Source organism: Pituophis catenifer, unplaced genomic scaffold (genome assembly GCF_029215685.1).
Source record: "Pituophis catenifer annectens isolate HBS135680 unplaced genomic scaffold, rPitCat1.0.hap2 SCAF_4, whole genome shotgun sequence".
Classification (NCBI taxonomy): domain Eukaryota; kingdom Metazoa; phylum Chordata; class Lepidosauria; order Squamata; family Colubridae; genus Pituophis; species Pituophis catenifer.
Genome location: NW_027256884.1, coordinates 53,516,343 through 53,540,454, shown reverse-complemented (window position 1 = coordinate 53,540,454; position 24,112 = coordinate 53,516,343). Strand labels below are relative to the sequence as shown.

Genomic DNA, 24,112 nt, shown 5'->3' with positions numbered 1-24,112 from the left:
GTGGGTGAAACAAAATTGATATTGTATATGGTGACAGCAGCTAGGTTATTGATTGGTCAATATTGGAAAAGGGATGATATGCCTACAATTCAAGAATGGACTTTGAAGATGGCCAGTTTTGTAGAAATGGCGAAGATATCAGCATATTTAAAAGACCGGACTCAGGAGACTTATGTATGGGAATGGAAGAAATGGATAGATTATGTGCAGAATAAATATCAAACTAGGAAGTATCAGATAGCTTTTAGCTGAATGTTGTGTATGTATTGTATTTGTTTATTGAATAGCCCAAAGACCTTTTTAAACAAAACAGAAAAGAAAAAGGGAAAAAGACAAAACAGTTACAAAAATAACAATCTAAAAATATATGATATATGACATTAAAATTTTACAATATCAGATTTCAATAGCTAAGTTGCCAAGACTAGATAACCCAAATAAGATAGCTCTTCTCTAACTCAGCTCATCTTTCTTACAATCAATGAAATTTTTTTCGATATAACTGGCTCGTATTGCTGTCATCCTTTTAAGATAGCGAGTGATAGCTCTTACCAGGGGAGGAGAGTCAGCCTTCAACAGAAATGCTAATTTATGCCTTATATTCCAGTGGGGAAATTTATTTATAATTGGGGACAGATATTGTTTTCTTACTTCCTCATACAGCCTACATTCGAATAATATATGCGCCGTGTCCTCCACGACATTTACCCCACATATGCATGTTCTTTTGTCATACGGGATTTTCCGGTAACGGCCGAATCTAACGTTGGTATCTAAAAGTTTGAATCTAAACTTAACAAATAACTGTCTCTCCACTGATGGCATTTCTAGATGTAAATACTTTTCCAGGGTGAAAGTTGTTTTAACTGCTGTCAGCAGTTTAAGGGAATGATTAGTTGAAAGGGTTGCCATGTCCATTTGCCCATGTATATCTTTAATCCGTTGTTTAACTTGCTTCAGTGTGTCACACAACGGGAACCCTACGCCATATCGGTTCAATATTTCTGACAGCCGGGTTAGCCAGGAATACCTTTGAGGATTTGAGGATCTGCTGGCTTCCATCTGAGTCATTTTTAGCCAGTAGGCTACCGCCCTAGTGATTGTATCGGTGTACAGTGAGAAATGTCCCAATTCAGCTCTGACAGCTGCAGCTGAAGTGGAATTGTTTACCCCGAGCATCCTCCTTAACAAATTATTTTGAGTTCTCTCCAATATGGGGGCCTCTGTAAGACCCCAAATTTCGGCACCATAGAGCATGATCGGAACAAGTTTAGCCTGAAAGACTTTACGAAGAGGTAAAATAGAGGTTGGTTGGATACGTTTACTTAATTTGGATACAAGGCTTGCTCCTGCTCTGACCTTTTGAGAAAGGTATTGATGGTGTGGACTCCAACCTCCTGCACTGGAAAAAACAATTCCAAGATAAGTATATTGGGTAACTTGCTCAATCTTTGTGTCATTAATCTGACAATTGTGCTTTTTATTCTTATTGCCAAAGACTAAAACTTTTGATTTAGCTACATTTATAGTCAAGTGGTTTGTAGTACAATAACGTGTGAGCTTGTCAAGAAGTCTCCTCATTCCTATTTGGGTTCTAGAAAACAGCACTAAGTCATCGGCGTACATTAATACGTTAATAAATCTAGAGCCTATTTGGGGGCTGTGCGTCAGAAGATCTTCCAGCTGCGCTGGGATATCATTTATATAAAGGTTAAAAAGAGTAGGGCCCAGCAGCAGCCCTGCCTCACTCCTCTAGTTGTCGGTATGCTGTTTGTTGAGGCCTCATTTGCTGCATATCTGACTCTAATTGCCGTATTAGTATAGAGAGTCCTGATCAACAAAATAAGTCTGGGGTCCATCCCCATGACTTGTAGTTTCCTCCACAGATGGTTCCTATCTATAGAATCAAAAGCAGCGGTAAGGTCAATAAAGGCGGTATACAGCTTTTTCCCCTGGGTCTTGTATTTATTAATTAAGTGGGAAAGGACAAAACAATTGTCAATGATAGACCTACCTGATCTAAAACCTGCCTGCTCATTTGCCAGAATTTCCTTATCCAAGCACCAGTCCTCTATTTTATTTAGCAGATGTTTCGTATACATTTTTGAAATTATATTAAGAAGACTGATGGGTCGGTAGTTGGATGGGGCGGCTCTGTCACCTTTCTTGAAAATTGGAAAAACTATAGCTAACCTCCACCCTTCAGGGATTATCCCTACTTTATCGATATAAGCAAACAGTGCTACCAGCACCAGTACCCAAAAGTCAATGTTGGACCTAAAGAGTTCAGGAGGCAGCAAGTCCTCTCCAGGGGCCTTCCCGGCCTTTAAGGATTGAATTATATGTTTAACTTTGGTAGAGGTAACTGGTGTCCATTCCGGACATTTCCTTAATTCCTGCTGGAGAATATCCAGTTGCAAGACATTTGTTGTATTATTACCATCAAATAAAGCAAGATAGTGCTTCTCCCATTTTACTGCTGATATATCAGTGTCCATAAATGGGGAACGTTGTTTTAATATACCGGCTATCTTATGCCAAAAGATCGTAGGGAATTGGGATTTCGCTGCCATTTCTACCTCTTTCCACATCCTGGTATTATAGCTACTTTTCTTGTTTTTCAGGAGTGATTTGTATGCTCTCCTGAGTTGAACCATATTTGAATAATCACCATCCTGTCTGGATCGGTTAACTTTCCTAACTGCGGCTCTTAGATTTGACCTCAAGCTATGGCAATCATCATCAAACCACTTTCTAGAGATCCCATCTACTTTTCTATCATTCTGGATCATTAAGTTCTTAAGAGTAGAAGTTAGCTCTATATAAGCTGGCATTGGGGTGTTGTCTCTGGGCTTAGATTGGGAGATTTCCCTTGCTAGGTGTCTGGCTTCGTCTGAGCCCAAATAAGTGGTCACAGATTTGACATCAAGTCTGTGCCAATATAACCTTTTGTAGTTATAAACCCGGGCGTTTACTAAGGTATCAATTTCCTCTCTTGAATGAGGCCTAACTTCTGAAGAGAATGAAACCAGAGCCGTGATGGGAAAGTGGTCACTTTCCTCTCTAAATATAGCTCTTACATCTGAAAAATGGTGTACTAAACTAGAGGAAGTGCAGATATAATCGATAGAGGTTGATGTTTTGTTGGACGAGAAAGTATAGGGATATATATACCCATCACTCAAGCCACTAAGTACTTGCATATCATTCATAAACAGCAGGGAAATTAACCTCTGGGCATATTTATTGGTCCTCTTGTCCATTGAGGACCAGGTGAACTCATTATAAAAGTATCCAGTTGGTACCAGGCCTCGGTTAGCATAGCTCTTCATTGAGGGGCCTAGTCTTGCATTAGTATCTCCAGCTAATATAATTTTTGCTTGGGGAAAGCGTCCCTTTAAGGTAGCTAATACTGAATCTAATTCATCCCACAAATCCCTTCCTAGAAGGTGGAATGAAAAAGGAGCGATATATACATTAATTAAGATTAAGTCCATCCCCCTGAACGAAAATCTAATAGGCAGAATATATTGGAATTGAGGGTCTAAAGAAATTTCTTCACCCTTCCATCCCATATCCCTTTTGACCATCGTGGTTAAGCCCCCAATTGCCCTCCCTCTTAAATTGACTTTGCCTGCCAGTTTATGCCATGAGGCAAAGCCCGGTAAACTGATCTGTGGATCATTAGTAGTCAGCCAGGTTTCTTGAAGGAGGATGAGATGATGTGTTGAAATCAGTTTTATAAAATCCGTCCGGTTTGCAATGCCTTTCCAGCCCGCTATATTCCAGGACAGGAGGGAAAGGCTAGGGATATAAGATACCCTAGTTATTGGCCATTTGTTGTCTAGTCAATCAGCCCAAGGCACTACTCCTTGTGTCTCTTCCTCCACCCTTCTAGTGGAGGGGTCCGGAATTACTACCACCGCCTTCTCTGGAGTGCCAAAGGAGTCAAAAGTGGCCTCTGATTGTTGTGGAAGTGCCTCCCCCGTTCTTAAGGAAGATGAGACAGGTGAGGGCAGTTGCACAGTTGGGGGAGGGTGAACTTCTGCCGCTACATTCATGGTCTTTGTTTCTTTGAAAAGTCTTTTGCCTTCCCTTCTATCCCGCTGGACGGACTTAACAACTTTAGGCCTTGTCTGAGCATGCTTTCCCCGTTCTTCCAACTTGGATAGCCTTCTCGTTGAACTGCAGGCTTCTGCTAGCGAAGATCTTAATAAGTCAAATTCAATTAACATCGACCTTTGCTCCTTTGGAGACAAGAGACAAATTCGCTGATTATAACATCCTCTGGCTTAATATAACATTTCAAATGTTATATTAATATATATAAAAGATTAAATGTTATGTTGTTGTAATAATATACTATAAGTTTGGGGGAGGAGAAAAAGGGCAGATTATTGTGAAAATGGGAGTTATAAGAATATTATGCTAAGGGTCAGTATTTTGAGGAGGGAGTAAGGGAATGGTAAAATATTATGTAATTAGTTATGAATTAGCTTAATGTTGTGAAGAAGTCACAGGGGGGGATGGGTGGTGAGGGGGGGTTAGGGAAGAGGGGGGAAAAAGGGGGAAAAACTTGTATTTGAAAACTTTTTCAATTAAAAAAAAAAAAAAACATCCTCTGGCTTGTCGGTGCTTGCCTTCATATGTGGGACCTCCCTGGTCTGGCCTGCCTCCATAGCTTCTCCGGATTCTAGAGGAAAGACCCTGGAGGTAGCAGAGTGGTTCCTAGGTACCATTTTTGATGTTTGGTTAAGTCCTTGTAAAAGCGGTTTAATAGGCCCACTCGAGAAGACTCTTGTAGGAATGACTTCAAATCTGAGCAGGGATCCTTTTCTTTTCATTACAGCATTCGGAATAGTATTGCTGTCAAAATGCAGTATTAGTCGAACACAATTGCTATGCTGGGGAAGTTTTTCATATCTGAGTAGATCTATTAATAAAGGATCAGATTTCAATAGCTGTGCAAGTGAGAGGATTATCCTTTTCTTTGAAGTCCATCGTCCTCTATTGCATGGGATTTTCCTTATCCTTAAAGCAATTTGTTTCTTTAACAACCTTCTTCCTTGATGAGGGTTAGCATCAGTACTTGCAATGCTTTGTTGTTTGGGTTGAGGTCTTAAACCCTTCCACTCTCTCCGCGCGTCAAGACGGTGTGCAATCTCACCCTCCTTAGCTGCAGAGTGAGGGCCATTTAAGAATTGGAAGATCCTCTTGATGTCTCTTTTGATCGATGTCAGTAAGTCATATATTGAATCTACTGTGTGCGCAGTTAACATACTCTGAGTACAGACCATCTCTCTGAGGTCTAAATATGTCGGAACTTCTTTTAAACAGCTAGAAATAGGAGAGGGGATAAAGCTTGAAAAGTCACCCATTCTAGCAGGCGAGTTTAAATCTGAAATCCGGGAAGAAAGCTCCCTTTCTGTATCTCCCTCTCCCAATGATACAGTCGACAGAGACAAAGTTCGAAGTTCAGATTAGGGTTCTGGATTACACCTCTCCATAAAGTCATCCAATTTAAGCTGTTTAAGAGGCTTGGAGTAATTAAGTTCTGTCATAGATTTTGGGGAGAGAGAGTAAGCTCTCTGCCTCTTACTTTTCTTTACCATTCTGGTAGATAGTTGGTCCAGTATCTCCCAGCGAAATTAAATATCGCAACAATTTATCCTCCCTCGGCAATCATAGTTAAGGTAGGCCTTAATGATGGTCTCAGCCGAGGCACCACAGAGGTAAAAACCAATCTCCTTTCCAAACAATGGCTTGTCTTTTACTCCCACTTCTTTGCTATCATCTATTTTCAGAATTGTTTAAATTGTTTAAATTATTTCACAGGGGAAATATGTGGGAGAAAGAGACTAAAAAGCTGATAGAGTTTCATTAAAAGTAGGCCTACCAGGAGCGTCTGCAACCAGCCAGTTCCTTACTGTACTCGTTCCAAAAACAAACAGCTCAAAATCCCCTCCGAGGTTAGGGGCCTCCACTGAGGTTTGTCAACAAGTCCGGTAATCCGAATTTCAGGCCTTGCAAGGAGAAGTCACAGGAGTAGCCTAAACCAGGAATGCAGGTTGTAGTATTGTTAAAATATGTCTAAAACAAACAGTAGCCACACTATATGTGCTTTGTAAAAGTCCAGTATATATTAAAAATAGATTAAAAATGAATTAAAAATATAAAAATACTTTAAAAACGTTAAAAAAGAAAAACCTAATTTGCTTTTGGGAGAGCTCCTTACAGCCGTTGCTCACCTTCCCTGAATGTTGTGTAGAAATGCATAGTATATAGGGGCCAAAATAGCATATTGTTATGTAGAAATCTATAGTGCACAGGGGGGAGAATAGAGGGGTGGTAAAGTATGATATAATATAATGTGGACGGATTTCACCTTGGGGAAGAAAAATTGGTTTTTGTAAAACTTTTTCAATAAAAAAAAAAAAGTTACGACACTGAAAAAGTAACTTTACAACTGTTCCTTGCACTTAGGATGGTTGCAATATTCTCCTGGTGAGTTATTGCCATTTGCCTGCTCCAAAGCTGGCTTCTGACAAGTAGAGTTAATAAAGAAGTTGACAGTATAATCACAAGTTGAAATCCCATGATGTCTCACTTAACAACCACTACTTAGCAACAGAGTTAGCAATCCTTGTATTTTCCCCCCAGTTATATGGAAATATTTGATGTGGATTGAAAAACCATGATCATTTACAGTATTCTTACTCCTAGATAAAAGGAAAAAGGACTTTGGCAGAAAACATTGCAGACAATGGAGGGTTGCGAGAGGCTTTTCGGGTAGGCAGTTCTTTTTGTCTAAATGCAGACCAATACATGGTCCACCCCCACATACCCCAGTATAATATTATATTATATTGGTGAAACCTGCACTGCCTTCAATGTGTTCATTATATCTTTCCTCAGGCCTATAGGAAATGGGTCAAAGAAAAGAGACAAGGAGAAGAAGAGGCTGTACTACCAGGCATTGACTTCACCCATAATCAGCTCTTCTTTCTGAGTTATGCTCACGTGAGTAGTACACAATCAGAATGGATACACATATTTAGCTGTTCACTGTATCATGAGTAGACAAGTCTGCTTGATTACCAAAAGAATGTCATTTTCATAAATTGTAGATTATTACCAGTCCCTTCCCTTAGAAACAAATTACAAGGCCTCTCTTCAGATTCTTCTTTCTGCAATACCTTACCAAAAAGATGTAAAGTACATTTCAGTTCCGCTTCCTAACTGATGGTTTCTTTCTTTCTGGCTTTCTAGTTGCTGAAGAGAAAGAAATTTAAAAGGCAGCCCAAGTTCCTTTTTATAGCACAATGTTGGATGGCTTTGTGCATGATTTGTCTCTGATTTACATAGGCTACAGAGTACAGACAACTACGTCTGTCATTAGTTACAAGCTGGATCATGAAAGAGGTTCAGAATTATTTAACCAGTTCTTTTATCTAATTATCTAACTATATATCTTAGGTGAGGTGCAATTCATTTAAACCAGAAGCTGCAAGAGAACAAATCTACACTGGAGTTCACAGTCCCCCTCAGTTCAGGTATTTTCAGTTGCTTCCTTTTTTCCCAATTGCCATAATACAGAAAATCAGGCAAGTATAATAAAACTAATATAAACAGCTATTCTGATCAGTTTAGAAATGTGACAATTTCTTTTAACCACTCTGTTGTTCTGCAAGAACTCATACATTAATGTATGTACTTCTCTCCTTCACTTTATTTTCCATCTTGATATTTATATTGCTTCATTTCCAGAGATTTGTTTTTCCAGCCTCAAGAAGTTGATTAGTAGAAGGGAGATAAATTTGGGTGGGGAAAATGTTTTTCTTCTTTCCAGGTAGTAGTTTCTCTTCTCTGTAACATTTAGCTTTGTGGATTTTCATTTATTAATGTTTATTCTAGTATTCTGAATCTAAGTGTAGCATTATAATCATAGATATGGGTCAACTGACCCCGCATGTCAACACATTAAATCAGGTCTAGAAATGTAGGTAAGAAGGATTTTTTCTTTTTTTTGCAAATGCACACACCCAAACGTTTATACAATTGAAGGCAATTCTTGCTTATCTCTATTCTGGATCCAGCAAAAGCGTGTGCATTTTAGGATGCTGTGAAATAGGACTCTCTTGACTCAACAGCACAATTTCATTACCCAAACAGTTCCATTATTTCTGTGGGGTGAATGTTTTTACACTGATTTTTATTTGTTCTGCTGTATTTTAATGCTGTATTTTATTTTTTTAATGTTTTGAGTACCACCTAGAGACTATAGGAAGCTTAAATAATTATGATAAAATATATTATTATATAAAATTATAATTAATGAAATAGTATTTTAAGTTATTATTTTTTTGAAATCATCAGCCTTTCCTAGAACAAGAATTTCTATTGCAATTTTTAATGCAATTTCCTGCCAATATTTAAAGAAAAAATGTATTCAACATCCAACAGATTAACAGAGTTGGAAGGGAATTTATAGGTCATCTAGTCCAACCCCCCTCCCAAGCAGGAAACCCTACACCATTTCTCACAAATGGCAGTCCAGTCTATTCTTGAAAGCTTCCAGTGATGAAACTCCCACAATGTCTGAAGGCAAGCTGTTCCATTGGTTGATTGCTCTCACTGTCAGAAAATTTCTCCTTATTTCTAGGTTGAATCTCTCCTTCATCAGTTTTCATCCATTAGTCCTTTTCTGGCCTTTGGGTGCTTTGGAAAATAGCTTGACCCTCTCCTCTCTGTGGCAGCCCCTCAAATATTGGAACACTGTTGTTAAGAAATTCTCAGAGCAACCCTTGAGTAGCAAGGGTGTGCACATGAAAGCGATTGAGAGTAGTTAGGAATAAACACAACCAACACACAGATACACTGAGTTGTGTTTACTTTTAGGAAATAGCAATAAGGCACAGTCCAAATAACAGTCCAGGTCATACACGTATAAAGCAGTAGATAGTAAAACAATAGTCCAGGGATAATCCAATAACAAAGTCTTCTTACCAGTCATTGTAGTCATATACAATAAATAGTTGCAAACAGTAGCAAACATAGCAAATAGCAGTAAAGAGCACACAGCAAACAGTCAGCAAAAAGAAACAAACCATGTTTCTAGCTCCCTCTTAAGGACATTGGCTACAGAGCTAACCAATCAGGACACAGCATGATGCAATACAGCAATACAGCAGTCTTAAAGCTATATCAATGGTTGCCAACCCAACAAGTTAGGTAATAATCATTTCCTAACATTCTCCCCTTTGGTAGGACGATATATAATACCTTACATTTTTTTTTTATTGCAAAAGTTTTACAATTACATTTTCACCCCATTTTTCCCCCCCAACCCACCCCACAGTCCCCACCCTAACCCCCCCAGACCCCGCCTAACCCTCCCCCCTGACTTCCACAGAATATAATCCCATCAAAATCCCCTTTTTATAAAACTTGAACCCCTCAAACCCCCTTATAAATTTTTATCTTCACAAAATTCATACTTTTCTATTTTTATATAATACTTTCAATGAAAAGCTATTTGATACTTCCTAATTTGATATTTATGCTGCACATAATCTATCCATTTTTTCCATTCCCATTCATAAGTCTCTTGTGAGCGATCCTTTAAATATGCTGAAATCTTCGCCATCTCCACAAAACTGGCCATCTTCAAAGTCCATTCTTCAATAGTGGGTAAAGCTTCATTTTTCCAATATTTACCTATCAATAATCTCGCTGCTGTTATCATGTACAATATCAACTTAGTTTCATCCAATGTAAAACCCTTTACTATACCCAATAAAAACAGTTGTGGAGAAAATTGAACTTTTTTCTTCAAAACATTCTGCATAACCCACCAAATTTTAATCCAAAAAGCCTTAACTTTCTTACAAGTCCACCAAACATGATAATATGTAGCATCTAAACAATCACATCTCCAACATTTTGGCTGAACATTAGGATACATACAGGATAATTTCTTGGGATCTAAATGCCATCTGTAAAACATTTTATAAAAATTTTCCCTCAAATTCTGCGATTGTGTAAATTTAACATTCTGAACCCATATTTTCTCCCATGTTTCCAACATTACTGGTTCTGCAAAATTCTGTGCCCATTTAATCATACAATCTTTAACCAATTCAGTTTCTGAATCCCTTTCTAACAAAACATTATATAGCCTTTTAATATGCATTGGACCTTTCTCTTTTATATGTCTAACCAATTCTTCCTCATGCAACATAATACCATTTTTTTGGTCCTCTTTCCATCTCAGTTGAAGTTGATTATATTGTAACCAAGTTAAATTAATCCCTTCGTCCAACAGTGTCTCTAATGTCTTCAGTTGCCATCTGCCCGCATCTGTAAAAAGAACCTCTTTATATAAAACCCCCCCGAGTGACATATTTGTATTCTACATGATATGACCAAGATCCAGCCATAGCGGTATTTTGTAATCCCATTTGAGTCGGTGCTTCTTCCAAACTCTCATCAAAGAATCTCTAAGTATATGGCTTTTAAATACTTTATCCACTTTGTTGTCATAAAATAAGTAAGCATGCCATCCAAATTCAAGATCAAAGCTTTCTATATTCAATATTCCAGTCTTTTTCCTTCCAAACCAATCGCTTGCTTGAGTCAAAGCTGCTGCTTCATAATATAACTGTAGGTTTGGAAGTTTAAGACCTCCCCTTTCTGGAACATCTTGCATAATTTTCATTTTCACTCTCGATTTTTTCTCGTTCCAGACAAACTTATTCACTCCACTTTGCCATTCTTTCAATTGTTTATCACTTTTAAGCACCGGAATCATTTGAACCAAAAAAAGAAATCTTGGCAAAATGTTCATCTTAACTGCTGCTATTCTTCCAAGTAAAGAAAGCTGCAGTTTTTTCCAAGTTTCCATATCTTTTTGTACATCTCGCCACAACACCTCATAATTATTTTGAAACAGTTTCATATTTGATTCTGCAACCTGAACTCCTAGATATTTAACCTTTGGTACAATCTCAAAACCTGCCCTCCTTTCCAGTTCGTATTTTCGATCTTGTGTCATATTTTTAACTATCATCTTGGTTTTTTTCTGGTTCAGTCTAAATCCTGATACTGTGCCATAATCTTTTATAATGTCTTTCATCTGGATTATTGATTCCACCGGCTGTGTTAGGGTAACAACCAGATCATCTGCAAATGCCCTTATTCTATAATCCTCTTGCCTTATCACTATACCTTTCAAGCTATTCGAATCCCGTATTGTATTCAACAAGACTTCTAGTGTTAAGATAAATAACAAAGGGGATAACGGACAACCTTGTCTTGTTCCTTTTTCAATTTTAAAATCTGTTGTCAAACTTCCATTAATAATAATCTGTGCCTTTTGCTCTTGATAAATTGCTGAAACCGCCTGTATAAATTGACCCCCAAAGTCCATCTCTTTTAAAGTCTTTAATAGAAAATTCCAATCCACTCTATCAAAGGCTTTCTCCGCATCCAAGAAAGCCAGCACTGCAGGGATCTGTTTATTCTTCTCAGGATATTCCAGTAAATCTATAACTTGCCTTACATTGTCCTTCATATATCTACCCTCTATAAATCCCGCTTGATCATCGTGAATTACCTCTTGAATTACTGGCATCAACCTGTTGGCTAGTACTTTTGCATAAATTTTGTAGTCATTATTCAGAAGAGATATTGGTCTATAATTCTCCGGTTTTTTAGGACCTGCTTGCTCTTTTGGTATCAAAGAAATATAAGCTGTTTTCCATGATGGGGGTATTTTACCCCCTTGTTGTATATTACAAAATAAGTCTCTAAGTTGTTCCACCATTTCTGCTTGCAAAGTTTTATAATACACTGTAGTCAAGCCATCTGTTCCAGGAGCTTTAGCCGTTTTCAGTTGTTTAATTGCTGCAATTATCTCCTCTACTGTTATAGGATAATTCATTCTTTCCTTTTGTTGATTAGTAACTTTTGTAACTCTTTTATTTTCTAAGTATTTTTCTATAAGTCCATTCTGTATGTCATCTTTAACATATAATTTAGTATAATAATCTACAAAGGCTTCTTTAATTAATTTTTGTTGATAAATTTCTTTCCCTCCAATATCAATACAGTCAATAATCCGCATACTCTGCTTCTTCCTTAATGTATAGGCCAGCCATCTGCCCAGTTTATTGGCATTACAAAATATATTATGCTTTGCATATTGTAAATTTGTTGCAACTTGTTCCGCCATAAGCATTTGGAATTGATCTTTCAAAAGTTTTATAGCACCACGTATTCATCTGTTGGATTTTTGATAAGTAACTGTTCTTTTTTCTTTATTTCTACTTCAACTTCGGATCTTTTCTTTTGTCTGTTCAATTTATGTTTAGAATTCATGTGAATGAGTACCCCTCTCATATATGCTTTACTCGCGCCCCACACAATTTCAATAGGGGTACCCTTATTCAAATTAATTTCAAAAAATTCTTTCATCTGCTTCTTAAGTTCTATTATATTTTTTTCATATCTAAACAAATTTTCATTTAATCTCCATGATCTTCTCTCAATTTTTCCGGTCTCAATTTCTATCCATACTGGACTATGGTCAGATAGAGTTCTTGGAAAGATTTTAGTTCTTTTTGTTTTAACAAGTAAATCATTTGATAATAAAATGAAATCAATCCTTGAAAAGGATCTATGTCTATCAGAAAAAAAAGTATAGTCCAGATCTTTTGAATTATATATTCTCCACACATCTTTTAATTCCAAATCTTCTTTCATATCAAAAAAAGTTTGTGGTAGTCTAATCCTTGACTTCGCCAGACTTTTTTTATCTAGTTTAGAATCAATCACTCCATTCCAGTCTCCCATAATCAAAATAGATCTATAATCCCATTGCAATATTTTAGTATGCAGAATTTTATAAAAGTGATCCTATTGTTGGTTAGGAGCATAAATTCCAATCACAAGAATTTGACCATGTACAGTGTACTGTTCAATTGCTACAAACCTACCACCTTTGTCTACTTCTATAATTTTAGCTGATAATCTTTTATTTATATAAATAACCACGCCATTCTTTTTTTCCAAGTTTGAAGCTATAAAATGTGTTCCTAATTTTGAATTTATCAAATATTTTTGATCTTGCGTTCTAATATGAGTTTCTTGTAGACAAATTATATCATTATTAAATTGTTGCAAATATGTAAATATTTTCTTCCTTTTCTGTGGTGAGTTCAATCCATTCACATTCCAAGACAAAAACTTAACCGTCATGTATACCTTTTTGAAGCGACGAGCAGAATTGCCGGATATCTTCCGAGACCATCGGCTTTGCTCTCCCCATGGCTTCACTTTGTTGTGTAGTACTCTTAGCTCCTTTTTTATATTGTTGTGCCTTAGCTCTTTCTTGCAATTGTTTTTCTTTGAGTTGTTTAGAAACTGCACAAGTTATTCGCTGGTCTTTAGCTTCAGCCATACGAGCTAGGTCCAAGGCCACATCTCTTGTAGTTAGAATTGGAGAAGATTCTAACAGGGGCTCCTCCAGATAACCTCCTATAGCACCCTGCGCTTCTGTTGGATCTGATTCAACCTGCTTAAGCTGCTCTTCCAACTCTTGCTGAGGTTGCTTCTCCTTATCACTCTCCTTTATCTCCAACACAGTAGATGAATGTGGAGATGGTGATCTCTCCTTAAAAACAGTATAGTAAAAATGTTCCGCCTTTTCAACAGTATTCAATCGATATCTTTCTCCATGGTACTTCAAGATTATACCCGTTGGGGCATCCCACCGAAATGGAATCTCTAATTTTTTTAATTCATTTACTAAAAAACCAAAATCTTTTCTATCTTTCAACATCTTTGGCGGTAATTCTTTGTAAATTCCAATTTGGGTTCCCTCCACTTGCACAGAGGAAAGAAAAGATTTTTGCAAAATATCATTTCTCATTCTTCTATCTGTGAAATATATCACCACATCTCTAGGTAATTGTCTTTGTCTGGCCACCCACGAATTCACTCTGTAAATTTTGTCTATTTTATAAAAAATCTCATCAGAATTGATTTTTAACAACACAGCCAAGGCATCAGCACAAACCTGTCTCAAATCTTGACGATCATTCTTCTTAATACCTCTAATTCTTATAGCAAATTCCATAGACCGGAATTGCATCATCGTGATTTCGTTTTCAACTCTCTGCATCTTATTATCCACATCAGAAATTTTAAAATCAGTATCCTTTATTTTGACATTCACTTCTGATTTAAATTCTTCCAATTTAGAGTCCACTTTAATAATAATTTCTGACAGGCCAGAGACCACATTTGATAATTTATCAGTCACCTTGCCATAATTCTCTTTCACCAAGTTTTTCATTTCACTAATTTCCTGCTTGATTTCCTGTTGAGATTTTTGAAATTTATCATCCATTTCCTATTGAGATTTTTGAAAATTATCATCCAAAGCCTGAGTGATAATTTTTTTTAAACTTTCAAAGTCAAACTGCTCTTCAGGCTTATGTGTGGGGGATCCCCCCCCTGCTGCCTTGCCTTCCTGTTTTTTAGAAGCCATTCTGCCACGTAAGTTAGATTTTCTAAAAAGGGAAATCCTTTTTCCTCTTCCAGCACCACAAAGTCCTCTAAAAAAGTCCCCCAGTTTTAGTCAGATTAGAAGTAGAATTAGACTAGTGCGAGCTCAGCTTGCTTTAAAAAGGATTTTTTTTCCCACTCTTCTCCTGTTTGCTTGCTACAAGCAGCGCAACAATGTAACTTGTTAGAGTAGCTTTAAAAGATCACTCTCCCTTTCAGCTTGTTAACGCTGGAACGGCACCATCTTTTCAAGCCGCTTCCGCTCGCTCTAATTTTTACTCAAATCAGGAAGTCACAAAAGAAGGAAAATACTTGCAGTTTCTTGGTTTCAGGGTTCAAGTTTTTTTCTCCGCTAGTTGATAAAGTTGATTTCAATCAGTTTTTGTGTTTGCTGCTGCTGGCTTGCTCTGCAGAAAGCAGAGTCGTCCCACGCCGTCCGGAGTCTTCGCAAGTTGGAAGGGAGCCGCGCCTGTTTCCCCCCCAGTAGCAAACTTCTGGGGGCTCACAGGGGCTCGACCTGCACCTTGCTTACTCTCTCCTTCAAATCCTGCAGATTCTGGAGTTTCCAAGCCGCTTCTCACGATCGAAGCGGCTCTACAAACGGCGGGGCTGGCGGTCCTTAAAAAGGGACCGTCTTCACCGGGAGCCAGCAAAACCAGAAGTCCAATACCTTACATTCTTAAACCATACTTTTCACAACATGCTTTGTGCTTAATTGCACCCTGAGCCTTTGTGAAATGATCTGCAATATTATGTTCAGTCATGCAGCACTCTAACTGAATCAATTTTCTTTTTACACACTGTCTAACGTTTAAATATCACAAATCAGTATGCTTAGACCGTGTTTTTACAGCTAAATTAGTAGCCATATTGATTGCAGATTGATTATCTTCGTAAACTATAAACAGATCATTCACATTCAATCCTATATCAATTAACAATTGTTTATAATATACTAATTCAGTGCATATCAAAGATAAACATGAAAATTCGGCTTCCATAGTTAATAAAACTAATATGCTTTTGTCTAATGGATTTCCATGCTATCAAAACATTACCCAACATTACCACGATACCTGATGTTGATTTACGAGTAAGTAAATCAGTTGCAAAACTTGCATTAGCATATGCCGTTAAAACTAAGTCATTACTAGGCTCCAAATATAACGAATAATGAATCGTTTGCTTCAGATATCTAAGTATTCGCTTAGCAGCTTTCCAGTGTCTTTCAGTAGGTTCAGCATTATATCTAGCAAGTTGGTTCACACTATATGATATATCTGGCCTAGACCAATTACTTAAATATGATAGACTGCCTATTAAGGATTGATATATTTCCTTATCAAATACAGGACTTTGAATAGTACTATGTTTAAAATCCTGATTCATTGGTGTTTTAGCAGACTTACAGAGTTTCATATTATAACGTTTCAGCAATTGGCTAATTTTCTTGGCTTGCAAAATTTTGTAACCTTTACTAATTTTAACTACCTCAGGACCAAGATAATGCTTAATTTCTCCTAAATTCCTAATTCTGAACTTCTTTTGCAACATAGAAACAATTTTGGTTGCTTCGTGTTCAGATTTTGTTATAAGCACTATGTCATCAGTAAATAGCAACAATAAAGAAAATAAACCATCTTTCTCTTTCTAGAACAAACATGGATCAGCTATACTAGCTACAAAACCCATAGCAACTAGCTCATTAAAAATACATTTATTCCACTCGTAACCAGACTGCTTTAAGCCATAAAGACTTTTCTTCAGTCTCCAGCAATCAGTCTTCCCATCAATATTCAAACCTAGTGGCTTCTTCATATAGATTGTATGTTGTAATGGTGCATGCAGATATGCAGTTTCAACATCTATATGATTTATCCTGTATTTATTCTTAGTGCCCACACTAATGCTGCTCGCAAAGTAGTCGCCTTCAGACTCGGTGCAAACACTTCATCATAGTCCTTATCTGACTGAGCAAATCCTTGAGCAACTAATCTTGCCTTATGGGTAACAGCCACACCAGTTTTTAGTTTATAAACCCACTTTCAATCAATTTCATGCTCACCTGGTGGTAACCTAACGTTCTCATAAACATCTAACTCCTTTAATGATGTCAACTCTTTGTCTATCGCTATCTTCCAAGCTATCTGATCCTTTTCAGGATACAGTTTAATTTCATTAAAGTTAGATGGCTCTATGTTCATCTGACATACAATACTGGCTTGATACCTATCAGGTGGACGTTTCTCTCGAGTTGAACATCTAGGTACCTCAGGACTCAGTATAGATATTTCCTCTTCTATCTCCCCTATAACCTCCTCCACCTTTACAGTAATAAAAGGTTCTTCCTCAATTATCTCATTATCAGGGTTATCATTAAACATTTGAGTATCCACAATAACACTATCATTTACCTTGTCAGATTCCTGTTCAAGCTTACTCCAACCAACATGCTCCAGGAAGTTGGCACTAGCACTGCAGTACACACTAGTGGTACCTGGCGACCAAAATCTATATGACCTGCAGTTGGATTCATAACCAACAAAAAATAGCTTCTTTGCTCTATGTTGCCCCTTTCGCCTCAATTGCGAAGGAATATGAACCCATGCTGGGGCTCCAAATGTGTGCAAATAACTTAATTCTAGTCTTCTACCATGCCAGCGTGTGAATGATAATTCACCAGTTGTTGAATTAACTATGTTATTCAAAACATGGTTAGCACACATTATTGCCTCATCCCAAAGTGTCTCAGGCAAACCAGAATCAGATAACATGGTTCGAGCCATAGCCTGCAACGTTTGCCCTCTGCATTCAATATACACATTATGTTGTGGTCTATAAGGGGCAGAACACTTGTGTTCAATGGCAGCTTTCTGTAACATATTTGCAAACCTGTTATTGGTAAACTCAGTACCATTGTCAGTTACCAGGCAAAGAACCTTGCATTTCTTTTTCCTCTCAGCAAACCTCAGCCAGTTGGAAAAATGCTGGAATGTTTCTGCTTTGGTTTTCATAAGGTAACAGAAACCATAACAGGAAAAATTGTCTTTTATGCTCAATATATAAATGGCTCCTCCTAAACTAGGTTTTTTAGGACCAATAATATCTGCAACACTACCTCTAAAGGTTCATTGGTTGTAAACCCATTAACTCTGTTTGCAGGAGTTACCTTATTCTTTTCTTGGCTACACACATTGCAGTTTAAATATTGTTTACAAGATTTTAGTTTTATCCCATCAGATAATTCCACAGTTTTCTTTAACATTTTAAAGTTTACATGTCCCAAACGCCTATAAATCAAGTGAATGCATTCATCATGTTGCTTCCTGCTATCGTAAACTGAGTTAGTATTAGCCATGATTAATGGATCATCTTTCAGAACAAACAAATCATTCTCTAACTTTGCAGTAACACTTGTACCATCTTTTTCTATCATACATTTATCTCCCCTAAATGTTACTACAAACCCAGCTTTTAACAATGCTTTCACACATAGCAGGTTAAATTTTAATGTAGGTACATACAACATAGGTAAATGCTCATTTATACATGAACAATATGCAGTACAGGGGTGAAATCTAAAATATGTTACTACCGGTTCTGTGGGCGTGGCTTGGTGGTGGTGGTGGGTAATGTGACTGGGTGAGTGTGGCCAATTTTTTTTTTTTTACTTTTAAAACCATTTTTTCTACAACCTCTTCGGCTAAGAGGTTGTAAAAAAAATGCTTTCAAAAGGCTCTGACGATCCAAGCTGAGTTCCCTGATCAGGGAGCTCAGCTTGGATTGTCAGAGCATTTAAAAAAAAGAGGGGGGGTTCTTTTAAATGCTCTGACGATCTGACGATCAACTCAGCTGGGATCGTTAGAGCATTTTTTTGAAAAAAAAAACCCTTTTGTTCTTTTAAATGCTCTGACAATCCAAACTGAGTTCCCTGAAAGCCTCTGCCGATCAGGGAACTCAGTTTGGATCATCAGAGCATTTAAAAGAAAAAAACCATTTTTTTCTTTTAAATGCCTTTGACGAGCTGCGCGATCATCAGAGGCTTTTTTTTTTTTAACTTTTAAAAGCATTTTTTCGGCCGAAGTTGTAGAAAAAATGCTTTTAAAAGTAAAAAAAAAAGCCTCTGATAATTGTGCAGCTCAGCTGGGCATGGGGGGGGGCGGGGATTTTTGCTACCAGTTCTCTGAACCACCCGCCTCCATCGCTACCGGATCGGGCGATCCGGTCCAAACCAGGAGCATTTCACCCCAATGCAGTACCTTCTCCAAATACTTTCATTTTCCATCCATTTGCTAATGATACATGTTGTTTACTCTTAGTCATGTTAACAAACCTCTCTCTACTATTAGTTATAGCCTGCAATGCTCCACTGTTAACTACCCACAAATCATGGTTTACAGTTGTAGTTGAGCTGGATATAGCTAAACTAAAATCCTTTTTAGCTCTCTGTTGACTACCACTATTCAGTTTCTTGCCCTTTTTACAGAATCTAGCTATATGACCCTTAGCCCCACAAGAAAAACATTTTCTAACAGTATAGGCAGTTGAAGACATGTTTTCTTCCTGTGGTTGTCTCTTTCTATACATACTCTTTCTGATACATAATCATCATAACTTTCATCCAAAGAGGAAAGAATGATATAAACCTGATGAAGCTCTGAGAAAATCAGCTCCTTTTTCATGTAGCTCTTGTAAAGTTCCTTTTATAAACTCCAGATAAGCTAACATATCTCCACCTTTCAGAAGACGAGCTCTAAACAGTTTACGTGTAAGGTATATGTGTGCACCCACAGTATCATGAACATAAATCCTCTTCAGAGTGTCCCAACACTTGGCAGCAGACTCCTCACCACGAATATGGACTAGCTGCTGGTCACTTAGTGTCAGTCCGATAATACAAAGAGGATAATACAAAGAGATAATTCCTGGTTAAATTTGGCTATTTTATTTGCATCCTCATCGTCTGCTGGATTCCAAGCAGTTACATCTGGTGGATCATGAACTACAGCCTATAGTCCTTCCTTATGCAGAAGTAGGCTGTACTTCATAGACCAGGAAACGTAATTTGTTCCATCCAACCGGGTTATCAGAGATATGCTGGTTGACTGTTCTTGTGCCATCTTCATTTGAACAATAAACCACAAAAACAGCTGTCTGAATATGGTACTGTGTATTCACACTAACTCTCAGTATCCTAGGCCTATAACCAATGTTAAGGAATTCACAGAGCAACCCTTTAGCAAGGGTGTGCACATGAAAGCGATTGAGAGTAGTTAGGAATAAACACAGCCAACACGCAGATACACTGAGTTGTGTTTACTTTTAGGAAATAGCAATAAGGCACAGTCCAAATAACAGTCCAGGTCATACATGTATAAAGCAGTATTTACTAAAACAATAGTCCACGGATAATCCAATAACAAAGTCTTCTTACCAGTCATTGTAGTCATACACAATAAACAGTTGCAAACAGTAGCAAACACAGCAAAAAGCAGTAAAGCGCACACAGCAAACAGTCAGCAAAAAGAAACAAACCATGTTTCTAGCTCCCTCTTAAGGACATTGGCTACAGAGCTAACCAATCAGGACACATTATGATGCAATACAGCAGTCTTAAAGCTATATCAATGGTTTATATATTGCCAACCCAACAAGTTAGGTAATAATCATTTCCTAACAACTGCTATCATGTCTCCCCTGGTCCTTCTCTTCACTAGACTAGCCATGCCCAGTTCCTGCAACCCTAACCCTACTTTTGGTTTTTCTTGCCTAAGTATAAGACTTTACTTTTCTCTACATTGAATTTCATTTTGTTAGATAGGGCCCAGTATTCAAGTCTGTCTAGAACCATCTGGATCTTGAGCGTTTCATCTAGGGTGTTGGCTATTCCTGCCAGTTTTTGTTTTTTTTTTGAAAAGTATTTTTTTATTTTTTTTCCAACATAAACATAAAATATATCTTTCAAGAGCGAAGTCTCGATCCGGTCACAGATAGATACTATCGCTTACATTTTTTAAAAAAAGAAAAAAAGAAAAAAAAAGAAAAAACTCCATTCACAATTTCCCATTATATCTTTTAAAATTAAAAATCAGAACTTAAAAAAAACTTTTTTAACATGAATTCTAATATCTTGATCAGAACTATTCTATTATATTACCACCAATTTAATTTCCTAAAAAAGAAAGCCTTAATTCATTTTTATATCCTGAATATCCCTGATCTCCGTGCTTTCCGCCGTGCCCTCAAGACCCTGATGTTCCAACAGGCAGGGCTAAACATATGAACATGTGAATGATTTTTTAAATGTGATCTAATTCTGGGTTTTATTTAATTGACCAAACTAAGTAATAATTTTAATTAGCAATTTTATGATGTTTGTGTGTCTACATTTTTCTTGACTGTACACCGCCTTGAGTCCTACAGGAGAAATATAATAAATAAATAAATAAATAAATAAATAAATAAATAAATAAATAAATAAATAAATAAAAAAATTATATCCATTTATAAATTATATCTGGTTCATTCCCAACTTCCCTTCATTAAACCCTTTAACAACAATATCAAAACGTAATTTTTTTAAAAAAAGTATTCTAACCTCTTAATTTGATTGATTACCTTACAATTTTATCACCACACATCTTAATTTCAAATTGAATACAGCTCTATTTTGTTTTAATTTATATGTGAAAGTTCTATCTACAGTATATTTCTTAATATCTAGACCCTTTCAACAGATCTCTGAATCTTAAGCTTTAAGAGTTTACTTTTAATTTTACACATTTCATATTAGACAAATTTATCTCAACATCAGTATCCTCCTCCATAACTCCTATTATTGTTTGGCTGATTTCCAGCAAGTTCTATTTTGGCTGATTTTCAGCATAGTCTCCTCCATACCTCCCATTGTTATTTGGCTGATTTCCAGCATATTCTATTTTGGCTGATTTCCAGCATATTCTCCTCCAAATCTCCATCCCTTGTTTGGCTAGTATTACCAGCATGCTTTCCTAGATCTATTATTTTGGCTGTTTTATTTGACAAATTCACAGCCTATTACATAGTTGCTTTTTCAGCATATTCTCCTCCATATCTCCCAATTTTATATAAACATGTATTTCAACAACCATCTTCTCATATATTTTCTCTTAGGTTATAAATTGCCCTTAAAATCTTCTCTCTTCATATTTATTCTTATTTTTCTATAGAAATCACATTTTTTCCGCTTTAAAAATCACTTTTAAGGCTAGGGACACACTTGTTAATAGCCATCATTTAAGCGCTGCTCCCGCCTGGATTAGATCTCACTCACCCGGCTTCTGAGCTCTTCACTCTTTTTCCTGCTTCTTCCTCCTGCACAATGCTTTCCCGGTTGGCCCCGGCTTCGAGGCAACCGCCATGGCTGCCGCTCCCCCGCTGCCAGCGCAGAGGGCTTCCTCCGGCCCCAAGGAACCTGCGCGTTCCTCTCGGCCATCCGAGGGGTCCCTCTCTTTCCCCCGTCCCTCCAGGACAGGGTAGGTCTGCAGACCTGTCGGCGGCGGCTCAACAGATGGGGTTTTCCCTGTCTGGATCACCGTGGCACCAACCGGAAGTCCCCGCTATTCCTGCCAGTTTAGTATCATCCAAAAATTAAATCCCAACTCACACAGTTCTCTTCTTCATCCCTAACTGGTGGAGCTTTTTCATATATCTTTAGAAATGTAATTGCATCCATAGAAAAGTGCTGGGAATCCTCTTTTAGTTTTATCTGTATTTAAAAGATTTGTTGCCCTGAATATCTGTCTTCTGAAAGAGAAAGATTAAAAGCACCTCACATGGATAACCATTTGGAATGAGAAAATACATCTTCCAGGAATATAGCTTCCCCCACATGATGAGTTAGGCAGTGAAGGATAATAATTCAATTATGACACAATTTTTTTTGTTTTTTAAATAGGGAGTTTAGATAATGTTGAAAAGCTTGAATGATACTGGATCAAATGGACACTTTTAATGAAAAAAACAGCTTCAACAATTAAAAATAAAGTTAAATTTAATATAAAGTACATGAATTATTGGTAATATGTCAACAATGTTCAGGAAAGAAAAGTATCAGGATAAAATTTCAGGCACCATTGTTGAGATCCCTGTTTAATGTGCTGCTGCAGGCAAGGAACAAGCAGGAGACTAGAATGCCTGACAAGCTGGAATGAAATACAAATTAATGGTATATCTTCATCAACAAGATTGTGTCTTGCCTTGGGCATCTTGTCTTCAATTATTTAATTAAATAATGAAATATTATTTAATTTATCAAATAATATTACCTAATGTACGCGGGTACATTAAAGTGGTGAGCCTTTTAAAGGATTTTATATGTTAACTGAAATGGTATGATGCAGTAGCAGAGCTAGCTTGAATTACCATATGTTTCTCTACAGGAAATCAAAATGAAGGTTCTGTAGCCTGAAATCACTATCAAATATTGTCACCTAATGTACCCAGGAAGTGGGCGGTGAACCTTTTAAAGGATTTTACATGTTATCTGGAATGGTATGATGCCATAGCAGTGGTAGCTTGAGTTAGCATGTTTCATGAATGCAGGGAAAAAAATGTGTCTCAGGATAATATTTCAGGATCCAATATGGGTTGGTCACTGAGACCAGTAGTTTTGTCTTCCAAGATTTCGGGCTCGTACTGGAGCCCATCTTTAAGGAATTCTCTCTAGCAGAGTGTGTTTACTCTGCTTCATTCTGTCAGAGAGTTTCCTGAAGATAGGCTCCAGTACAAGTCCGAAAGCTCAGAAGATAAAACTGCTGGTCCCAGTGATCAACCCAGATTGGATCCTAGCATATGTTTTTCTACAGAAAATCAAAATGAAGATTGTGTAGCCTGAAATCACTACAAGTATATGTATTAAGAATATGAGGCACAGTATTAAACTAATTTGCAAATGTACCTTTTCTTTCTCCACTTTAGAGTTATTGCTGCTATGAGTAATTTTGAGGAATTCCGGAAAGCTTTCAACTGTCCAGAAAATACTACAATGAATCGAGGTGCAGATTCCTGTCGAATTTGGTAGTGCTTCCTCTGAAATCCTGTGTAGAATTCATGCCTTCATTTCACTGGCCTACTATTGCTTCAGAATTGCATCGATCAAATGCAGACCTATATTATTTTGCTGTGTAGCATTCCCATCCTGGTGTTTGACCCAACCAGATCCGATATTATTGAATAGTTTCTCACAAGCACAGGATAATTCAAAATGTAGTATGTAGAAAAGAACAGGCATTTTTTTAAAAAAAGTGTCGTTTATAAAGTTCACAACCTGTACAAATTTGTACTATAGTATTCTCATTGCTGTGAAGCAAAGCAACATCAACATTATAAGAAGGTACATTTCCACTACTTTTTGTAGTGGTTATGCTGATATTTGAAATTAGTCAAATTATATCCCAAACCATACAAACCCAGATAAAATCTTCTGATTTTCAGCAATCACATGCATCTTTCCTCTATCTTCTTGAGTTATTGATCAGAGAGATCTTTGAGACCAGTACCTTAA

General features: G+C 37.2%; 1 protein-coding gene across 1 annotated transcript in view; it reads left to right on the top strand.

Moving 5' to 3' along the window:
* PHEX (phosphate regulating endopeptidase X-linked) overlaps positions 1-23,752 on the top strand; it is a 294,767-nt gene extending 271,015 nt beyond the window's left edge. The window contains exons 19-22 of the mRNA XM_070943250.1: positions 6,724-6,789; positions 6,916-7,020; positions 7,477-7,553; positions 23,527-23,752. Coding sequence (XP_070799351.1) covers positions 6,724-6,789; positions 6,916-7,020; positions 7,477-7,553; positions 23,527-23,629 — 351 coding nt within the window. The 3' untranslated portion in view covers positions 23,630-23,752. The remainder of the gene's footprint in view (positions 1-6,723; positions 6,790-6,915; positions 7,021-7,476; positions 7,554-23,526) is intronic.
* The last annotated feature ends 360 nt before the right edge of the window (positions 23,753-24,112 follow it).